At 43.0% G+C, this 19764-nt stretch overlaps 1 protein-coding gene across 1 annotated transcript in view; it reads left to right on the plus strand.

Moving 5' to 3' along the window:
• Positions 1–19764, plus strand: part of LOC126235839 (prostaglandin reductase 1-like) — a 94142-nt gene that overhangs the window by 46619 nt on the left and 27759 nt on the right. The window contains exon 2 of the mRNA XM_049944700.1: positions 16006–16329. Within this exon, the coding sequence (XP_049800657.1) occupies positions 16006–16329 (324 nt within the window). The remainder of the gene's footprint in view (positions 1–16005; positions 16330–19764) is intronic.

Genomic DNA, 19764 nt, shown 5'->3' on the forward strand with positions numbered 1-19764 from the left:
ACGATTAATAATGTTCTACAGCGTCGTGGCGCAGCGGTAAGCGCTCGGGTTCGTAATCCGAATGTCGCCGGATCGAATCTCGCGCCCTGCAACCTTTTTTTTTAATTTGTTTTTTGTAATTCATATATATATATATATATATATATATATATATATATATATATATATATATATAATTCCCGGCAATCAGTTGCAACAATTATGCATATAATAAGTTCTTGAAAGTCGTTTCTCGTGGAAAAACTGGCGACTTCGAACATCATTACGTTTTCCGCAAACAAAGTTGTATTTCACAAATGTTATTAATTGTCTTCATAATGTTAACCACGTATAGTTAACGGAAGACGTAGAAACGATATTCCGAAACGAATACGTATAGCGTAAGTCAAACGTTCGAATTAGAACAGAGACCCCACGAACACAAATTTGCTGTGGCAGGTATGAAATATAAACTCCGTTACTCGCTCGTTACACTTGAAGGACAGATGTTGAATGGGCCGAAACGAGCAGCCGCATAACAGCGTAGTTGCCTGCTAACTTCGAAAGAAGGTAGATTCGGTCCCTAGCGCAACTTATAACATCGTCGAAAATCAGTGCGGACGGGAGAGCTTTGGTACACCCTGTTAAACAAACGGAAAAATGGAGGCGGTACAATTGGAGAGCAATCCGCCTTCACCAACATGCATAAGCAATTCATTAATAGTTTATATATATATATATATATATATATATATATATATATATATATATATATATGAATTACAAAAAACTAATAAAAAATTGCATGGCGCGAGATTTGATACGGCGACCTCCGGATTACGAACCCGAGCGCTTACCGCTGCGCCACGACGCTGTAGAACATTATTAATCGTAGAGAGTATTTCACGGCAACGGTTTCTTTTAACTGTCGATTTTCTCGACAACGGCTGAGAAGTGCATCTTGGTGCTTTGCCACATTACACCTCTGGCCATGAGATGTTATTATGCGCAGTATGAATCGAATCTGAATTTCACAATTGGCGGCCTCCCCTTGTCAGCTACCAGGGGCGGACAATAAGAGGGTTGGAACTTAAATAGTGCCAACTATTTATTCACAACTGATACAAAAAGGTTACATGTTTTGACCTGTTACTTTGCTTCAACGTAGTCACCAGATTTGTGTAGAACCCGTTGCCAGCGATGTGGAAGGGGTAGTATACCGTTAGCAGAGCCTGTTCTGTTGATGGTGCGAATGGAGCTGTCTACTGCCTGTCAAATCTCTGGAACAGTTCTGAAGCGAATGCCACGAAGTGGTTCCTTCATTTTCGGTCTCAAATCAAAGTTACCTTAAGTCCGGGAAGTATGGTGGATGGTACAGTACTGCCCAGTCCCATCGACCAAAGACAGCAGCCACAGCTTGCGCTGTATGCGGCCGCCCATTGTCGTGCAAATTGATGGGTGGGTTGAGCATAAAGTGTCGCCTCTTCTTTCGCAAAGCTGGTCGCAGGCGATGCTCCAAAAACCAACAGTAATACAATTTAAGTTCTAGTGACTTTGATTTGATTCCGAAGATGAAGGAACCACCTCGTGGCATTCGCTTCAGAACTGTTCCAGAGATTCGACAGGCAGCAGACCGCTGCCGGCCGGAGTGGGCCGAGCGGTTCTAAGCGCTACAGTCTGGAACCGCGCGACCGTACGGTTGCAGGTTCGATTCCTGCCTTGGGCATGGATGTGTGTGATGTCCTTAGGTTAGTTAGGTTTAAGTAGTTCTAAGTTCTAGGGGACTAATGACCTCAGAAGTTCAGTCCCATAGTGCTCAGAGCCACTTGAACCAAGTAGACCGCTCCATTCGCACCATCAACAGAACAGGCTCTGCTAACGGTATACTACGCCTTTCACATCGCTGGCAACGGTTTCTACACAACGCTGGTGACTACTTTGAAGGACAGTAACAGGTGAAAACATGTAACTCTTTTATATCGGTTGTGAATAAATAGTTGCTTCTATTTAAGTTCCAACCCTCGTACTTCCGCTCCTGTAAGAACACTAAACCTTGTGCAATTGGAGTCTGCCGCGTCACACAACTTCTTCATCCGTGACTGAGCGCCTCAGCAACACAACGAGGAAAACTTATCACACAGCCAGATGCAGCCCATTGCCTCGTTCCGCCCTGCTCGCTGTCACGAGAGAGAAGACTTCGTCTCTACACGCTGCACTCCACAGGCGGTGTAAATATCTGTTTGGGAGCGTGACTTTGCCATAGAGTGCCGTCACGGTAGGTAGCGGGACTTCAAAATTGTCAGAGGGCAGGACCACTAGGAACATTGTAACAAACCGTACCTAGAGTAATTTTTGTGTGCCCTTGTTTTGAAGCGACATACTCTCATAATACGCAACTTATAATACGATAACTAATAACACTATCACAACGAAGTCCATTATGGCGTCTCCAACGTTCTTCATCTGCTATCGAGTTTTGTGCGCGCATCGAATTTTATAAATACATCACTTTGACGTCACTTACAAAAAGAATCGGGTGAAGGTAGGGTCTCCCGCGGAGAATACATATAGAATAAACAACGAATTTTTTAGCGCCGTTATAGAGACTTTAAGTCGACAGTAATAGGTTCCAAAGCCTGCTGTATGTAGAAAGATGACATCTTGATTAATGTTCTACCTTTTTGATTACAATTGTGGTACAGAACTACTATATTATTGCTAGTAAATATAACTTTTTTGTTACTCTGCAAGATATGTCTGTCCAGCGTTTTTTGGTTAGCAGTCAATGGTTCACTTAGCGAACTGAATGTTTTTGATCGCGAGAATTGTGATCCATTTTTATCCCACGAGTAACCAGGGAAATAAAGCTCGATCGAGGCAGAGCTCAGTGTAATCTGAGCAAGTCTAATTCACTTGGTATGCGGCAGTTGCCCCGTACGTAACCAGATAGTGACTTTTCCTGCCGGCCGTAGTGGCCGTGCGGTTCTAGGCGCTGCAGTCTGGAACCGCGAGACCGCTACGGTCGCAGGTTCGAATCCTGCCTCGGGCATGGATGTGCGTGATGTCCTTAGGTTAGTTAGGTTTAACTAGTTCGAAGTTCTAGGGGACTAATGACCTCAGAAGTTGAATCCCATAGTGCTCAGAGCCATTTGAACCATTTTGACTGTTCCTCCTCAACTAGCCACATCATCCTCACGTGGCACATCTCGAGGTCAATTGTTTAACTTTCTTTCTTCTTTGTTTATAGAGATCTGTACTAACCACGCTATCCAAGTGGTCAAGCCAATACTTCTGCTCTCTGCGACATACAACACTCCACCATCACACCTCACGATTGTCGCTGAAGCATGCATGGCGCTTACGGTTGACTGGCAGCAGTGCCTGGTTCTATCTGCTCAGGATCCCGTGGATCGTCACCCCCAAACCCATACCACCGAATACTCAACTTCCTGTGGTTTCCTTCGTTTAGTCTCCTCCAGAAGGCACGTGTAGCTCATGGAATGATACGGACGCGGTGAACATTACCCTCTTAGTAAGGGGTGTAACTCAGTTTTTCCCTCACGACAAGCACTAGTCTCTCATTCATGCTTCCGATCAAGCGAGTAAGATTCTACAACAAAGAATGATAGCTCAGTCTTCGTGCACAGAAGCAATCAGGGGAGATGTGGTCGTTTCTCTTGCTAATGCTGCATTTCAGAATATTTAGTTACCAGTTATCTCAGTCTGTATCAATATACTACAGAACAGCTCTTTTGGGAACATATGTATATTCGTATATTGGCAGCACTAAATGTTACTTTACAACTATGGCATACGCACAGTATGTGTAACAAAGAAAGCAACACTAAAACGATAACTCGGAACAGAACTGGAGTAAGTCTACAGGGAGCCGTCGTCACAACTTACGCGTTAAAATAACACATTTCTGCAGGGTAGTGACACACATTTTTAATCCTATCGCTCAAAAGGCCTACGGTCTCTATTGGCAGTCGAACTGATAGGGTATAGCATTAACGAAAAAAATATAAATGTAGTCCTTCAGCCCCCTCCCTCCCTCCCCCCTGCTGAAATAATACTAAATCACCAAGACTATCACGAATAAAACGTTTACAGACGAGGATACACAACATACGTAATTTAAATGTCAATGATAGTCACAACGCCGTATATCTAAGCAAGCGCTTTCGAAGTAACTGCGATCTGGGCACCAGCTTCAAGAAATCTAATTGCCAACAATAATGAAAATTACATTCACTCACACATTCGTTTACTTGTCGCTCATAGACACACTCATTTAGCAATTAAAAATAACAATTTTAATACATATATTTGGGTAATGAGCATTTCTGGAGTTGCTTGTTGCAGTTGTTTCTCAGTGCAGTCCACCACATAATGTTTTCAGCAATTTTTTAAGTTTTACCCATGAATTTAACAATCAGTTATATTTATCTAGCATCTTTATCGGTTGTTGTAATAGGTAAATCACGGTACTTGAACAAAAGTTTTAGTAATTACGACTCCATGAACGCTGCTAAGTCAGATCGTTTTATTCGTCACAGTAGGCGATTTCGGCAAATAGACATCCTGAGGTTATGTCATGTGGGTCTGTCATCCGTAAGTTATGGTGGCTCTGTCGCTGTCTCTTTGTTTTAATTGCACTCCATTAGTGTTTTAGATATGACTGGTTATTCGATATGATTTTCAGGTTGTCTTCCTTCACTTTAAAGCAATAGTTATGTGACAACTTATTTGACAGATAGACCAACGATGTTGTATGGCTACAATCAATTGTATTTATGATAACAAATAAAACGATCTGACTTAACAGGATTTTTGGAACCATAATGCGGGCCGAAAAGACTACAGAAAATTCTAGTTTCTCAATTAGCCTTTAAGATGCTATTTTAGTCTATATTAATGAAATGAGTGGCCACGTTTACAGTTCTCATCTAATCCCTGTCGTGAAAGAGGTACGGAGGCGGCTCATTAGCAGAAACACTGCAGTGAAGAAGTTTACTGTCTGCTCGGTATGTGAACACATCAGGCTGGACACTCCCCTCAGGCCAATGAGCAGTTCGATGCGCCCATCACAGCTTGTGTCTCCGCCAAGTTACGAAACAAAAACGACAATAAGAATTACTACTGCTGACATACATTCATAAAGCTCTCTCCAGTTCAGATTATTAACATTTATAAGAGAAATATCAATAGTTTACAATCTACAATTAGTTATTTAATTGTTCCATTAAGTTTCGGGTGTGCAGCCGCAAGAATACTTCTCCTTCTTCTAATATTTCGGCTGTATAACGTTCAGCCATCTTCAAAGTGAGCTGCAAGACTGCCGCTCCAGTGCTCGGTTCGTCCCTTTATACTCGTGTACCGCGAAACTGCGCATGCGGCCCCAGATGCAAATGCGCCAGAGACGTTGGTCGGCGGCAGAGACGTGCACAGTGTGCAAGTTACATCTATGACTCCGCAGTCGATCTGTGTTGGCATGTCGATATATCATTGTGAGCGGCACTGTGACGACTTCTTTGTGAGTTTATTACACCAAGTGCCGGATTCCATGATTTATCAAGGTTGAAACCACTATCTCTATTAATTAAATTGGTCGTCAAGCGAATCTCAATTGCCTCCTTCACTATCGAGTCCCAAAAAGGCGATGTAGTTGCCAAAATTTCGACGTTGTCGTAAAACATACAGTGACCAGTGTCAATACAGCGCTCTGCCACTGCCGACTTGTTAGATTGTAAAAGTCGTGTGTACCTCCGGTGTTCTGTACATCTTTCTTGGACAGTACGAGTTGTTTGTCCAATGTAAGAAAGGACGCATTCTCATGGAATTTTGTAAACTCCAGATTTTCGGTGCAGCAAAACATCTTTGACGGAGCCCACGAGTGCAGCTGTCCTGGGTGGAGGACGAAAAATCACTTTTACTTTGTGTCTGCTGAGAATCCGTCCTATTATTGAATTACAAACCGAATTATCATGCGTTAAAGAGAAGTTGAAAATATGAGAAATATTATACTCATGTCGTGTATGAGAAATTTAGGACAAAATGCTAATTACGAGACCATCGAGAAAAAATAATTCATGTCTGTTGATGTTTGTTACATACATTCTGGGTCTGTATTCTTGTTGATAGTATTGGTAAAACTGCTTTTCTGCATACCACAAACTAAGAAAGACTGCTCCATTTTGCTGACCACCCACAACAGCCTTTTCAAATTCTTCTTAACAGGATGCAGTCCATTGAGACTAATAAGAGTAATTTCTTATCGTATTTTCTGATTTTTAAACCGTCCTGTTTTCAAAATGATCACTGTATTTATTGCACTGTATACAAAACAACTTTTGGACGCGGATAGATATACTCACTGCTCCAAAGTGTTTGCTTTAGAAGCGCTTTATCTGTGCTTTGTGAACGTTACCTTCCGCGGAAACGATGAACTTTTACTTGAGGGAACCAGGTTTCGGCATTTGCACTGGAGTGTTTGGCAAACAGTGGGGCAACAGACGCATCTCTCACGTAGTGGACTCACTCCGGCTGTACGCCACGGCCGCTCCGGAAAAGTCACAGGAAAGCCCTCTTCACGAAGGGAAGCAGCAGTCTGCTTTAGCGTCGGATTCTCTTATACAATAATAAATGCACGTCCAAATGTCGGTTAGAGATTTGGTGGAAGAGTATTTAACATTTTTCGTACTAAATTAATGCCACACACATCGACAATTTGCCGGCCGGGGTGGCCGAGTGGTTCTAGGCGCTACTGTCGAACCGCGCGACCACAACGGACGCAGGTTCGAATCCTGCCTCGGGCATGGATGTGTGTGATGTCCTTAGGTTGTTTAGGTTTAAGTAGTTCTAAGTTCTAGGTGACTGATGACCTCAGAAGTTAACTCCCATAGTGCTCAGAGCCATTTGAACCATTTTGAGCATCGACAGTTATCTCAGGCCGTAATAGAAAAGAATATTTGTGAAATCATCGTTTCCCATTTTTGACTTGTTTCTACTGTATGGACCACGCAACAGTACAATATTTTATTGATTTATTTTTTAAGTGCCCACATTGGTTACATTATGTAATTCATTTCCTTTAGCCTTTACCCTCAGCACTATGTTACAAACTTGTTGTGGAATGTGAGAGTCTTAGGTAACTTTTTCTCTTATACTATTTTATTGTGGTTTTTTCTCCTACGTTATTTTATTGTGAGCTGATACATGACACAATACCAATCAGTTTCCCTTATTTTCCTTTTCTTTTCTACTTCTGAGATTATTCACTTCGCAGCAATGAACTTAGAAGACTCCAAGTACGACAGAGAAATCAGCACACACTGTCTTTTATTTCTGTACGGGAATTTAATTTCTCAGCATATTTCTTTCTGTGATCCGTTGCTCTCTGCGGAGATTTTATAATAACCTTAAGATTTTTTTGTGTTGTAAATGAAGTTTCACAAAAATTTAACCATACATAGTATTCAAATAAAACAACATTTGTTATGGGTTTTTATAAATATAGAAAGGAAAATTTCCGAAATATATCGGAATTTTTGTCCGTAAAGTGACTAATTACTTCGGCTGTAAATAGAATTTCTAACCCTCCGGCAATTATCAACGCACCTAATTCCTTCAACATTCTGTGCTAACGTTTTCAAGTCCATGAAACTCTTGAGATGTTGGGCAAACATGATCCGCGATCTCTTCGAAGGTCAGTTCCCTCTAACATGTTCGTTGCCACTTCCTGCTCTGTATATGACAGACACATGGCCCTTGCTGCATTTTTTAATCTGTTCATATACTCCTCAAAGGATTCCTTGTCACCTTGTTCCTGCGCGTCAGTTAAATGCCACATTTCCCTAGCTGGGATTACTTGGAAGCAGACCTGCCTGTGAGAACCATCAATGGTTTCCCGTGATGGTATGGCCTTACCCACTCGCTGCAGGAAACTACCATTCACACACGGTTGTTTGCAGACTGTCAACGTTGACCATCCTGCTCTATGTTTATGACTCCTCTATTACTCAGTACCGACACCGCTGACATCTCAGTTTATGTCAGTTCCACTTGCGCAGCCTTTCCCTGAAGACACTGCACCACATCACTATCTTCCCCTTCCTTAAACAGAATTTTAGAATTACTCAAAAGATTAACGTAAAGTGCTACCCTGGCTTGCAACCTCTTAAATTGAGACTGGGATGGAACTTTCCCTCCAGGAATTTGATAAAGGACTCAGTCCCTTCCAAAACTAGCTGAACTGTTGTGCTGCCTGAACTTCATCCTGCTGTCCATCAGAAGCAATCTGTTCTGACTCTCCTAATGTTTGAGGAAGTAGTTCGGTCATCTGAGGCACCGTAGTTGCAGGGGCCTGTCAATGAACGACAATGTTGTAGGAGAATATATCCTTCCACAGCGAATCAATCTTCAGAACATTTTTGACAGGCATACTGCAACAGCAAACAAGCAAATCAAATACTACATTAGCTACATACGTTCACAACATACAGCCACTCTCAGCTTGGTGCAAAGTAATTGGCATCAGTAGCAACATAGGCTGTGGAGTGGAAGTGGCTGGGGGATGTCAAGGTAATGGTAATTTAACAGCGCTGTCACTTATTAAATAACACTGAACTGTGAAGTCAAATTTTCTTTTAATGATTATTTTAAAAGAGCACAATAATGTAAGCAAAATATTACTGTTTCAGAATCGATAACAATAATAATAATTACCAAAACATGTTACAAGTATCACAATTCATAAAGAGTTCTAAATCAATAATACTCGAAAGCGTCTAATCAGCGAATAATCAACGAGTTAACACTAAAGTCGTGGTCTAGGAGGCATAGAATTACAATTAAAACTTAAATTGCATAGAATAAATACAAAGTAATTAGCCTGGTACACCGCAGTGCTGGCTTACGTCAAAATATTACACTAATTGGAAACCTTCCTTGCATTAACACATCATCCGACAAGATGAATAACATCACATCGTAAGAGCATGGCAAGCCGTTAACGTAGGTATGTCTCAGTCGCGAAAGGTATCTTGATACCACACTCAAAATGTGACAATTTAAGAACAATGTTTCATCAGTACAAACACCAATATGGCAACAAATATTAACCTTGTTACTGAACAATGTGAGTAAAGTCGCTGTGCAGGATGTGCGTGAGTTTTCCTGTCGTTTTAAGGAGACAGCACATTCTAGTTGCTGCAAGTATAGTGAACGGCTGGACCAATGACTACATCGAGAAACTTATACAATTGTATCGTGAAATATCTTGTAAGTGAAAACTGACACATGAACATTACACGAACAAGAATATAAGAAAACAGGTCACGCAAAGAGACGGTTTAGATATTTATAGACGGTATTCCAATTTTGGACCAATGTGTAATAAAACATGAGCTACAAAATTAGAAATAAAGTTTTAGAAAAAAAATCATCAAAAGTTTGACCATGTTGCCCTTAGTTGCTTTATAATAAAGGTATTTTAAAAACGTCTTCAGAACTACAGTACAAGAAACAACAGTCCCATATGAGGGAATACCTGAAAAACGTGCAAGCAGACGGCGTTTCGTTTTGTGAGCAAGAATCGGACATAAAATATCGTCAGTAAAATCAATAACTTCTGTAACAAACTCGTTCTATCCCTTGAAAGCATGCCAAATTGTAAATATGTTTAATTACGGTCCATTGGTGACGTTTTTTTTCACTAAAACAGAGTATCAGATCCATACGTCTGAAATGTTCCATTTCGGCAATTAATTTTTGACCCCAGAATGAGATTTTCACTCTGCAGCGGAGTATGCGCTGATGTTAAACTTTCTGGGAGATTAAAACTGTGTGACGGACCGAGACACGAACTCCGGACCTTTGCCTTTCGCGGGCAAGTGCTCTACCAAACTTTTTTTTTTTAAATCTTATTTTGTTCTATATTGTTCGTTGGATTTGTTCGTGGCGGACGTCCGATGACAGCCGTTCAGGTTCTTTGTTGATCCGTTCACTCAGTTTTTTATTACAGAGGGTGGCTAACCCTCTGACCGAGCACGCTGAGCTACCGTGCCAGCAACTGAGCTACCCAAGCACGACTCACGCCACCTTCTCGCAGTTTTACTTCTGCCAGTACCTCGTCTCCTACCTTAGAACTTTACAGAAGCACTCCTGCGAACCTCGCAGAACTAGCACTCCTGAAAGAAAGGATATTGCGGAGACATGGCTTAGCCACAGCCTGGGGGATGTTTCCAGAATGAGATTTTCACTCTGCAGCGGAGTTTGTGCTGATATGAAACTTTCACGAGTTCGAGTCTCGGTCCGGCACACAGTTTTAATCTGCCAGAAAGTTTCATATCAGCGCACACTCCGCTGCAGAGTGAAAATCTCATTCTGGACTCATGTCACTGTTTCCGGTTCTGATCGCACAGTGAACACGTAAAGATGCCGAGATAAATAGTGCCTCCCGCCAAGTGAGGGCGTGGTGAGAGTTTTCGTCTGATTTCATGCAGTCCACACAACATGACTGTCATATGTTTCCTTCTTCGTGACATTTCTCGGCTGCACTCTGCATGGACAATGAAGACGCTCCTGCAGCGTTTTCGGTGGGAAATGTTTGATCACCCATCATACTGTTCCCCCTCAGTTTCAGCTATGCCCACATAAACCGCTGGCTACGAAGACAACATTTTGTCACAGACCACGAGCTGCACACCAGTGTAGAGAATTGTCGGAAAGCATAGATGGCTGCCTTCTAAAGGCATGTTCAAAAATTGTTTTAGAATTTTTTTTCTTTTTACAAAATGAGGTGGAAACAACAGTCTTGATTGCAGATTTGATTTTTGCTTTATTTATTCATGATGCGCATTTCGCTTTAACAAGGCATCTTCAGACTGACCAAGTGCTAGAAAGTTGGTCTTGGGTGTCACGATTAGGGCATCTACAAAACAGACTTCCCGCGTCATATACAGAAAAATAAATCCAAGCAACTATGTGTCTCACGTCATACGTAAAAGCTTAACAACCGATAACCTTCTAGGTCCATGTACTAAGACCATTAGATACAAGGCAGGATCAGGTCTGTATATAGTCCGTCACATATTAAATACGCTGGAGCCACCGTTCTTCGTTCCCTGGTCTGACACACGCTACTGTAGTACAAATACCGTACATTGCATGTGATGAGCTGTGGCCTAAGCTTCTTTATGGTCTTCTTGAAGAACTCCCTCGCCAGCTCCTTCCCTCACTTCAGAACCTCCTCCTTCCCGTGCTCGTCGTTTGAAAATCTAATTCTACTCATGTGTGCCTTCAGAGAGGTGAAAAGACGATAATCTGGAGGCACCAGGTCAGGGGAATACAGAGTGTGATTAAAAAGTCCCAACCAAATAAGCCCAAGAGCGCCTAGGTGGCTAAGACTGTGTGAGGAAGGGCGGTGTCGTACAACAGGCACTTTCCTCTCGTCAGCATTCCCCTCCTTATGTTTTCGCTGCTTTTGAGAGTACCGGGTGATCAGAAAGTCAGTATAAATTTGAAAACTTAATAGACCACGGAATATTGTCATCCATACTTGGAATGACATGGGGTTTTATTAGAACCAACAAAAAAAAATTGCTAGACGCGTGAAAGATCTCTTTCTAGCGTCGTTTGGTGATGATCGTGTGCTCAGCCGCCACTTTCGTCATGCTTGGCCTCCCAGGTCCCCAGACCTCAGTCCGTGCGATTATTGGCTTTGGGGTTACCTGAAGCCGCAAGTGTATCGTGATCGACCGACATCTCTAGGGATGCTGAAAGACAACATCCGACGCCAATGCCTCACCATAACTCCGGACATGCTTGACAGTGCTGTTCACAACATTATTCCTCGACTACAGTTATTGTTGAGGAATGATGGTGGACATATTGAGCACTTACTGTAAAGAAAATCATCTTTGCTTTGTCTTACTTTGTTATGCTAATTATTGCTATTCTGATCAGATGAAGCGCCATCTGTTGGACATTTTGTGAACCTTTGTATTTTTTTGGTTCTAATAAAACCCAATGTCAATCCAAGCATGTGTGTCAATTTGTACCTCTCTATCTACATTATTCCGTGATTTATTCAGTTTTCAAATTTATACTGACTTTTTTATCACCCGGTACTTTAGGTCCTCACAATATCGTTATGCGTTGGTGATCCCCCCCTTCCCCCCTCCTCCCCCAGGTACAATTCGTCTAAAATAGTGCCTTTTCAGTCCCAAAACACAGAGGCCATGTTTTTTTGCCCGAAATTGTGGGTTTGATTTTTTTGACAGATGGGGGAATTGATGTGACGACACTATGACGACCGTCCTTTTGTCTAAGGCGTGCAATGAGTACAGTTTAGAAAATTCTGATCTTCCATTTCAAGTCGCTCAAGACACTCGTGGGCGCTATTGAGAAGAATGTTTACCTTCCAATTCACTTGCGGGAGCTAGTGACACGATTTTTCTTGTGGTGCTGTCAGCAATTTTGGGAGCCATCTTGCACAGTTTCCGGTATTCCAGCGTTTCTGTGAGTTTCTTGTGTAAGGCAGTTCTGGAGGGCTGTGGGAAACATCGGAGAAATTTCACTCACCGTCAATTGGCAACTTCACGAACAGTTTCCTCTATTCTTTACACCAATTCATTAGCCAAAATGGAAGGTCTTCCACTCCTCTGTTCGTCATGAATACTTGTTCTGTCTCCACTAAACTCCTTACACCACGTAAACAGACTTGTTCTCTTCATAACACCTTCGCTATAAATCGTTTTGATTTGCGGAAAAAAATTGATAAGTATCATTACTTTCGCGATTAGGAAGCACATCAACACATGGCTCGCACTTGACGGGATTTCTTAATGAAATCTTACAAGCAACTGGACACTACAACGTGAGTTTACGTACATCCATGTTCCTGAATTGCTTGCTCTTGCCTGCCCCCCCCCCTCCCCCCCGGTCCCCTCTACCTCTCGCCAACACTCACAGCACTCTTACTTTCTGATCATGTCTTGTATGACGAGGGTATTTGGGGAGTTGGTTCAATGCTACAACAAATGTCTTAAGTCGGAGTAGCGAGTACGTAGAGAACTAGCTGGAATGTAAAGCTAACTGTTGCAAATGAAATATTTTTGATTTTCTCTGTGGTTTCCATTCCTCGACCGATTAGACCTTAGCAGACTAAAAGACCTCGCACTTCACGCGAAACGTAGTCGGAACTCCCGAAATCTCTCGCTCGTGGCTTCTGACCTGTCGATCATGAGTCGGAGTCCTGGGTTCGCTTGCAAGCCACGAAAATGAGCAATTCACGTCACGTCAGACAGGAAGGTGCCGGCCTTTGAATCCTGACGGGCAGGGCCTGCACGTCAGTGGGAAACTACGGGCCTGATATCGGCTGGCCGAATCCGTTTAAGATATCCGCGGATCTCGCCCGCGATTCTGGCCCGTCGCGGAAATCCACTCGTGTGGGGCCAGCTATTCGCCTGACTGAGACATTATCGATAGATCGTGCTACTGGAAAAATTACACTGCGATGGCAAAAGACATGGGACAGTGATATGCACATATGCAGACGGTGGTAGTATCGCGTACACAATGTATAAAAGGAGACTGCACTGGCAGAGGCTGTCAGTTGTACTCAGGCGATTCACGTGAAAAGGTTTATGACGTGCTTATAGCCGCACGACGACAGAGTTTGAACGCGGAATAGTAGTTGGAACTAGACGGATGAGACATTCAGTTTCGGAAATTGTTAGCGAATTCAATATTCCGCGATCCACGGTGCCAAGGTGTGCTGAGAATACCGAATTGAGGCGTTACCTCTCACCACAGACTATCACGTCCGCCCCCGGTAGCTGAGTGGTCAGCGCGACAGAACGTCAGTCCTAAGGGCCCTGGTTCGATTGCCGGCTGGGTAGGAGATTTTCTCCGCTCAGGGACTGGGTGCTGTGTTGTCCTAATCATCATCATTTCATCCCCATCGACGCGCTAGTCGCCGAAGTGGCGTCAATTTGAAGACTTGCACCCGGCGAACGGTCTATCGACGGGAGGCCCTAGTCACACGACTGCATTGCGGCCGGCCGGTGTGGCCGTGCGGTTCTAGACGCTTCAGTCTGGAACCGCGTGACCGCTACGGTCGCAGGTTCGAATCCTGCCTCGGGCATGGATGTGTCTGATGTCTTTAGGTTAGTTAGGTTTAAGTAGTTCTAAGTTCTAGGGGACTGATGACCGCAGATGTTAAGTCCCATAGTGCTCAGAGCCATTTGACTGCATTGCACAGACTATGCCGTGGCTGGAGGCCTTCATTTAACGGCCGGGCACAGCGGTGTTTTCGTAGAGCTGTCAGTGCCAATAGACGGGCAACACTGCGTGAAATAATCGCGGAAATCAATATGGGTCGTACGACGAACGTTTCTGCGAGGACAGTGCGGTAGAATTTGGCGTTAATGGACTATGGCAGCAGACGACCGAAGCGAGTGCCTTTGCTAACAGCACGAGGCCTGCAGCGCCTCTTCTGGGCTCGTGACAATATCAATTGGACGTTGGACGATTGGGAAACCGTGACCTGGTCGCATGAATCGCTGATTCAGTTGGTAGGAGCTCATAGTAGGGTTCGAGAATGGCGCAGATCCCACGAACCCATGGAACCAATTGTCAACAAGGCACTGTCCAAGCTGGTGGTGGCTCCATAACGGTGTGGGCTGCGTTCACGCCGGCCACAGTGGCCGTGCGGTTCTAGGCGCTCGCAGTCTGGAACCGAGCGACCGCTACGGTCGCAGGTTCGAATCCTGCCTCGGGCATGTATGTGTGTGATGGCCTTAGGTTAGTTAGGTTTGATTAGTTCTAAGTTCTAGGCGACTGATGACCTCAGAAGTTAAGTCGCATAGTGCTCAGAGCTATTTTTTGCTGCGTTCACATGGAATAGACTGGGTTCTCTGGTACAACTGAACCGACTACTGACTGGAATGGTGATGTTCAAATACTTGGAGACTATTTGCAGCCTTTCATGTTCGTGTTCCCAAACAACGATGAAATTTTTGTGAGAGACAATGCACCATGCCACCGAGCCACAATTGTTCGTGATTGGTTTGAAGAACGTTCCGCACAAACTGTGCAAATCATTTGGCCTCCCACATCTTCCGACATGAATCCCACTGAACATTTATAATACACAAGTGTGTGTGTTGGGGCTTACGGGCGCTCAACGTCGACGTCATCGGCGCCTTGACACACGTTAAAAGGAACGAATGTGGACAGACTGATCAAAAACGAAGCACACACGCAAAGAAAGCAGGAAAAGAAGGAAAATGCTGCATAAGAAAGTAAAACGTAAGGAGAACGAAAATGTAGCAGGAAGAATGCCGCAGGAAAGTGTCGTTGGCTGGCCACTTACGTAAAATATGGGCGAGCGTGTCACACAGTGGACAAATTAAGACCTTCTCCCTAAAATCTTTGTAAAAACATTTGACAAGTCACAGAAATTTAAAACATTAACCACATTCGTTTTTCTAAAAGAGATGGCAGATCCGCTGGCAAGTCAGCCGCGGCCCGCCGGTCAGAAAATAAAACGCAATCCAACAAAACGTTGCGCACAGTGACCTGGACGCCACAAGCACCACACATTGGAGGGTCCTCACGCAGGAGCAGGAGGCCATGCGTCATAGGACTGTGGCCTATCCGAAGCCGAGTGAGGAGAACCTCGTCCCGTATAATACACAAGCGAGAAGTCAGTTCGAACACAAAATCCTGCACCGGCACTTTCTCAGTTATGGAAGACGGTAGAGGTAGGATGGCTCAATATTTCTGCAGGGGACTTCCAATAATTTGTCGAGTCCGTGCCACGTCGAGTTGCTGCACTACGCCGGGCAAAAGGAGGCCCGACACGATATTTGGAGGTATCCGATGACTTGTCAGCTCAATCTTATGACGGTTTGTTACACTTTTCTGTATGCCGACTCCTGGAAGAGGTGGGGTTTTCTTCGAATGCTGTAGCCTGCGGTGCTGCGTGTGTTGACGTGGCCGTGTGACGTGTGCCGGCAGGTGGCGCTGATCGTGCAGAGCCGGTGCGCCGAGTTCCCGGTGGGGCGCTACCTGGTGGGCGACCTGGGCTGGCGCTCGGCCACGGTGCTGGACCCTCGGCGGCCGCCCGCGCGGCCCGGCGCCACGCCCACGCGCCTGCTGCCCGCCGACTGGGCGGCGCCCTACTCGCTGGCGCTGGGCGCGCTCGGCCGCCCCGGCGTCTCCGCCTACTTCGGCCTGCTCGAGCTGGGCCGCCCCAAGCACGGCGACGTCGTCGTCGTCAGCGGCGCCGCCGGAGCCGTCGGCTCGCTCGTCGGCCAGATCGCACGTATCCACGGCTGCAAGGTAACCTCTCCACCACCGCGCCTCCAAATAAACTTGCACGCCTAAAAATATACTGTCCGTTTCTGTCCTAAAGCACTGAAATATACCATTCTTCGAGTTGTAAAACTACCGTAGGCTACCGTAGACTATCGTAAGGAAGCGTAGACAACGGTAGTTTACCTAGTACCTTTGTTTGGTTTAGGTCGTACCCACTTTACCTATATGTTAGGTGTGTTGTATACTTACCAGGCGTTACCTCGTAACGATCACTTTCTTTGCGTATGCGATCGGTGTCTTACTAGATGCCCCTGAAGCGGTGACCCGTCTAGGAGTGAGGATATATAAAGAACCGGATAACCTATGGACATTTTTATTCTACGTAGTTACTTAAAAGCAAACAGTACTTACAGCAAAGGCTTAGATGGAAATGGAATATTGCGTATTGGTAGGAAAAGAATAGAATGTATACCATTTGTTGATGATACGGTATTAGTGGCAGAAAGTAAATAAAATGCTAAGAGATCTAAATGATGCTTGTTTGTAACGGGAGATGAGAATCAGTACAGCAGAAACAAAGAGTATGGTGACTGGCAAAGGAAATAGACTGACACATGTTAAGACAAGACGAGTTGTTATTAGCCAAGTTAGAGCATTTAAATATCTTGGAAGTACGATTACTGAAGACTTGAGATGTCATCAGGAGGTGAAAACTCACATTGCTATAGTGAACGAGGCATCCAATAGAAAGAGGACATTATTATGTGACAAACTGGATCAAGGTCTGAAGAAAAAACTTGGCAAGTTTTTGGGTGGAGTGTGGTACTCCATTGAGTAGAAACATTGACACTGAGATGAGGGGAGTGCCTGATAACAGACAGTCTGGAAGGTCTAGTTCGTGGGAGGAGATACAAGATGATAGCCGACATAAAGGGAAGTAGAAATTGCATGGATCTGAAGAGAATGGCTGAAACAGGAGAGCATGGAGAGTTAACACGTTAAAACTTGCCTTTGTGCAGAACACAGATGATGACGTTTATAGCAAAACTGAAATTATCAAAGTTTAATTAAGATTTTATTCGAAAATTGTTGATTTGTAATGTTAAACAGAGGGCTGTGATAGTGAAAATGGAGAAAACAATACAGATTTGTCATACAGCGCTTTGAAACGACCCTGCCTACCAAAAGCTAAAATAAAAAGAACTGAAAAACGAAAATATAGCAAACATCGATTCAATACTTCGTCGAGCATATGTTATTCATAAACAACTTTCTCATTTATCAATAATGACAGGAAAAACAGCAAGCTCTTGTCTTCGATCGTGATCAAGGATATTCTATTGAGTCCAAAATAACAACAATTTTATATATATATAGTGAATGCATGTAAACATTACTTGCATCAACAGTAATTGCTTTGTTTGTGTACAAAAAAAATCGCGAAGTTACATGATCAACTGATTTTTTGTACTTATGAAATGCAATCTATATTTTGTACAGAAATAAAACACACAGTGGGCTAACACTGAATGATGTGTAGTTACAATTATGTGCAAAACAGCCAAACAAACAAAAAAAAAGAAGTCATTGGATCCCAGTTTTTTCCTTACACATTCATTTATATTTCTTTTTCTACTAATGCTACCAATCCTACCATTTAATATGTCACTTATGTGGTGTACCAAAACTATCAAACTGTAGTTTTGGTAGAGTGCAACTTTAACAGCTGTTAAACCCCTCCTTAAGAAATGTACTTAGAGAGAGATCAGTAAGTACCGACCTGTTTAACTATTGACATCATTTTCCAAAATTTTTGAGACGGTGTTGTATCCTAGAATAGTCTCGCCTGAGCAACAACAATATCACAGTCTGGTTTTCAGGAAAGTTGCTCTATTGAAAATGCCTTTTGCATATTCACTCACTCCTACAGTCAGCACTTAACAATAAAATAGCATCATTTGGTATTTCCTGCGACGTGTCTAAGACATTTGACAGCATGAATCGCAATATTCTCCTAGATAAATTGAAGTTTTATGGGACTGATGGTATAGAAAAACGTCATATCTAACCAAAATAATGCCAATAGGTGTACTACGTAATTACACCAGTATAGCCAGGGGACGTAATTTTGAGTGGGGAAAAGTCATGTACGGGGTTTCCCAAGGCTCATCTTAGATCCACTATTGTTCCTCGTATACGTAAATGATCTTCCCTCTAATATACAACAAGCAGAATTGGTTATTTTTGCAGATGACACTAGTAGCGTAATCAGTCCAAGGGTACATACAGGAACAGAAGAAATGTAAAACAATGTTCCTAAAAATTCCTTTCTGCGAATGGTCTCACCCTCAATTTTAGAATGGTGCAACATTTTCAGTTCAGTACATCTGGGGGTACTACAGTAATGATAAGTATAGCCCATGGTGAGGAAATAATAAATTGGGTGGAAACTTGAAATTCTTAGGTGTCGATATCGATGAGAATGTAAGCTGAAAATTGCATATTTTGGAACTGCTAAAATAACTTAGTTCAGCCACATTTGCACTTAGAATGATAGCAATTTTTGAGAAGAGGCAAATCATTAAGTTGACATATTTTGCATATTTTCATTTAGTTGCGTCATGTAGAATAATGTTCTGGGGTCGTTCATCTTTAAGAAAGAAAGTTTCCGTTGCTCAAAAACTTGCTGAAGAATAATATGTGGTGCTGAACATCGTTTCATTACTCCACACCTAAGGTTGTCTTCAGCACAAAAAAGTGGTGCAACACAAAATTTTGATCACTTGTCCAGTGATATAAAATGTCTGACAGACAGCAAAGTAAAATTTTAGAACATAATGGAAAAGTTTCTCCTCGACAACTCCTTCTATTCCGTGGAAGAATTCCTATCGTCGTAATGTGTAAAAGTTGGTGTATAGGATTTACTAACTCATTTCTGTATATTTACAAATATCTTATAAATGTTCAGTATGTAGCCATATTTACAAATTAATTTACAATGTGAATTTAAAATGATTCGTTATACATCTTTACGATTTATTGTGCTGAATGATCCATGCAATATGAAGGAAACGAATCAGCTAAGAAGCTAACTGATAAACAACGCTTCCTTGCTTTCCGATGGTGACCTACTGCTGTTTTCATTGTCATATCTTTTGATGATAGCCAACGTTCAGGGACAAATTTTAACTACTTTTGGTTGAACAATGGGGAACCACTCAGTACGTTTGGCACACGGAACTTTGATGACAGCAACTTCCCTGGACAAACTGTCGTATACATGGATCTAGGCGATAACTGATTTGAATTTGCAGCTGTAAATTTAGCAGTAGCAGAGGCAACTGTCTAATATAATTAGTTTTCTCTAAATGACGAGAGCAAAGTCTTCATTTTGAAATATTTACAGACTCTTTATTACAGCATTCCGACGCTCATATCTTTTTGCAAACGTGCAAAGCA

The sequence above is a fragment of the Schistocerca nitens genome, chromosome 1 (assembly GCF_023898315.1).
Source record: "Schistocerca nitens isolate TAMUIC-IGC-003100 chromosome 1, iqSchNite1.1, whole genome shotgun sequence".
Lineage (NCBI taxonomy): Eukaryota > Metazoa > Arthropoda > Insecta > Orthoptera > Acrididae > Schistocerca > Schistocerca nitens.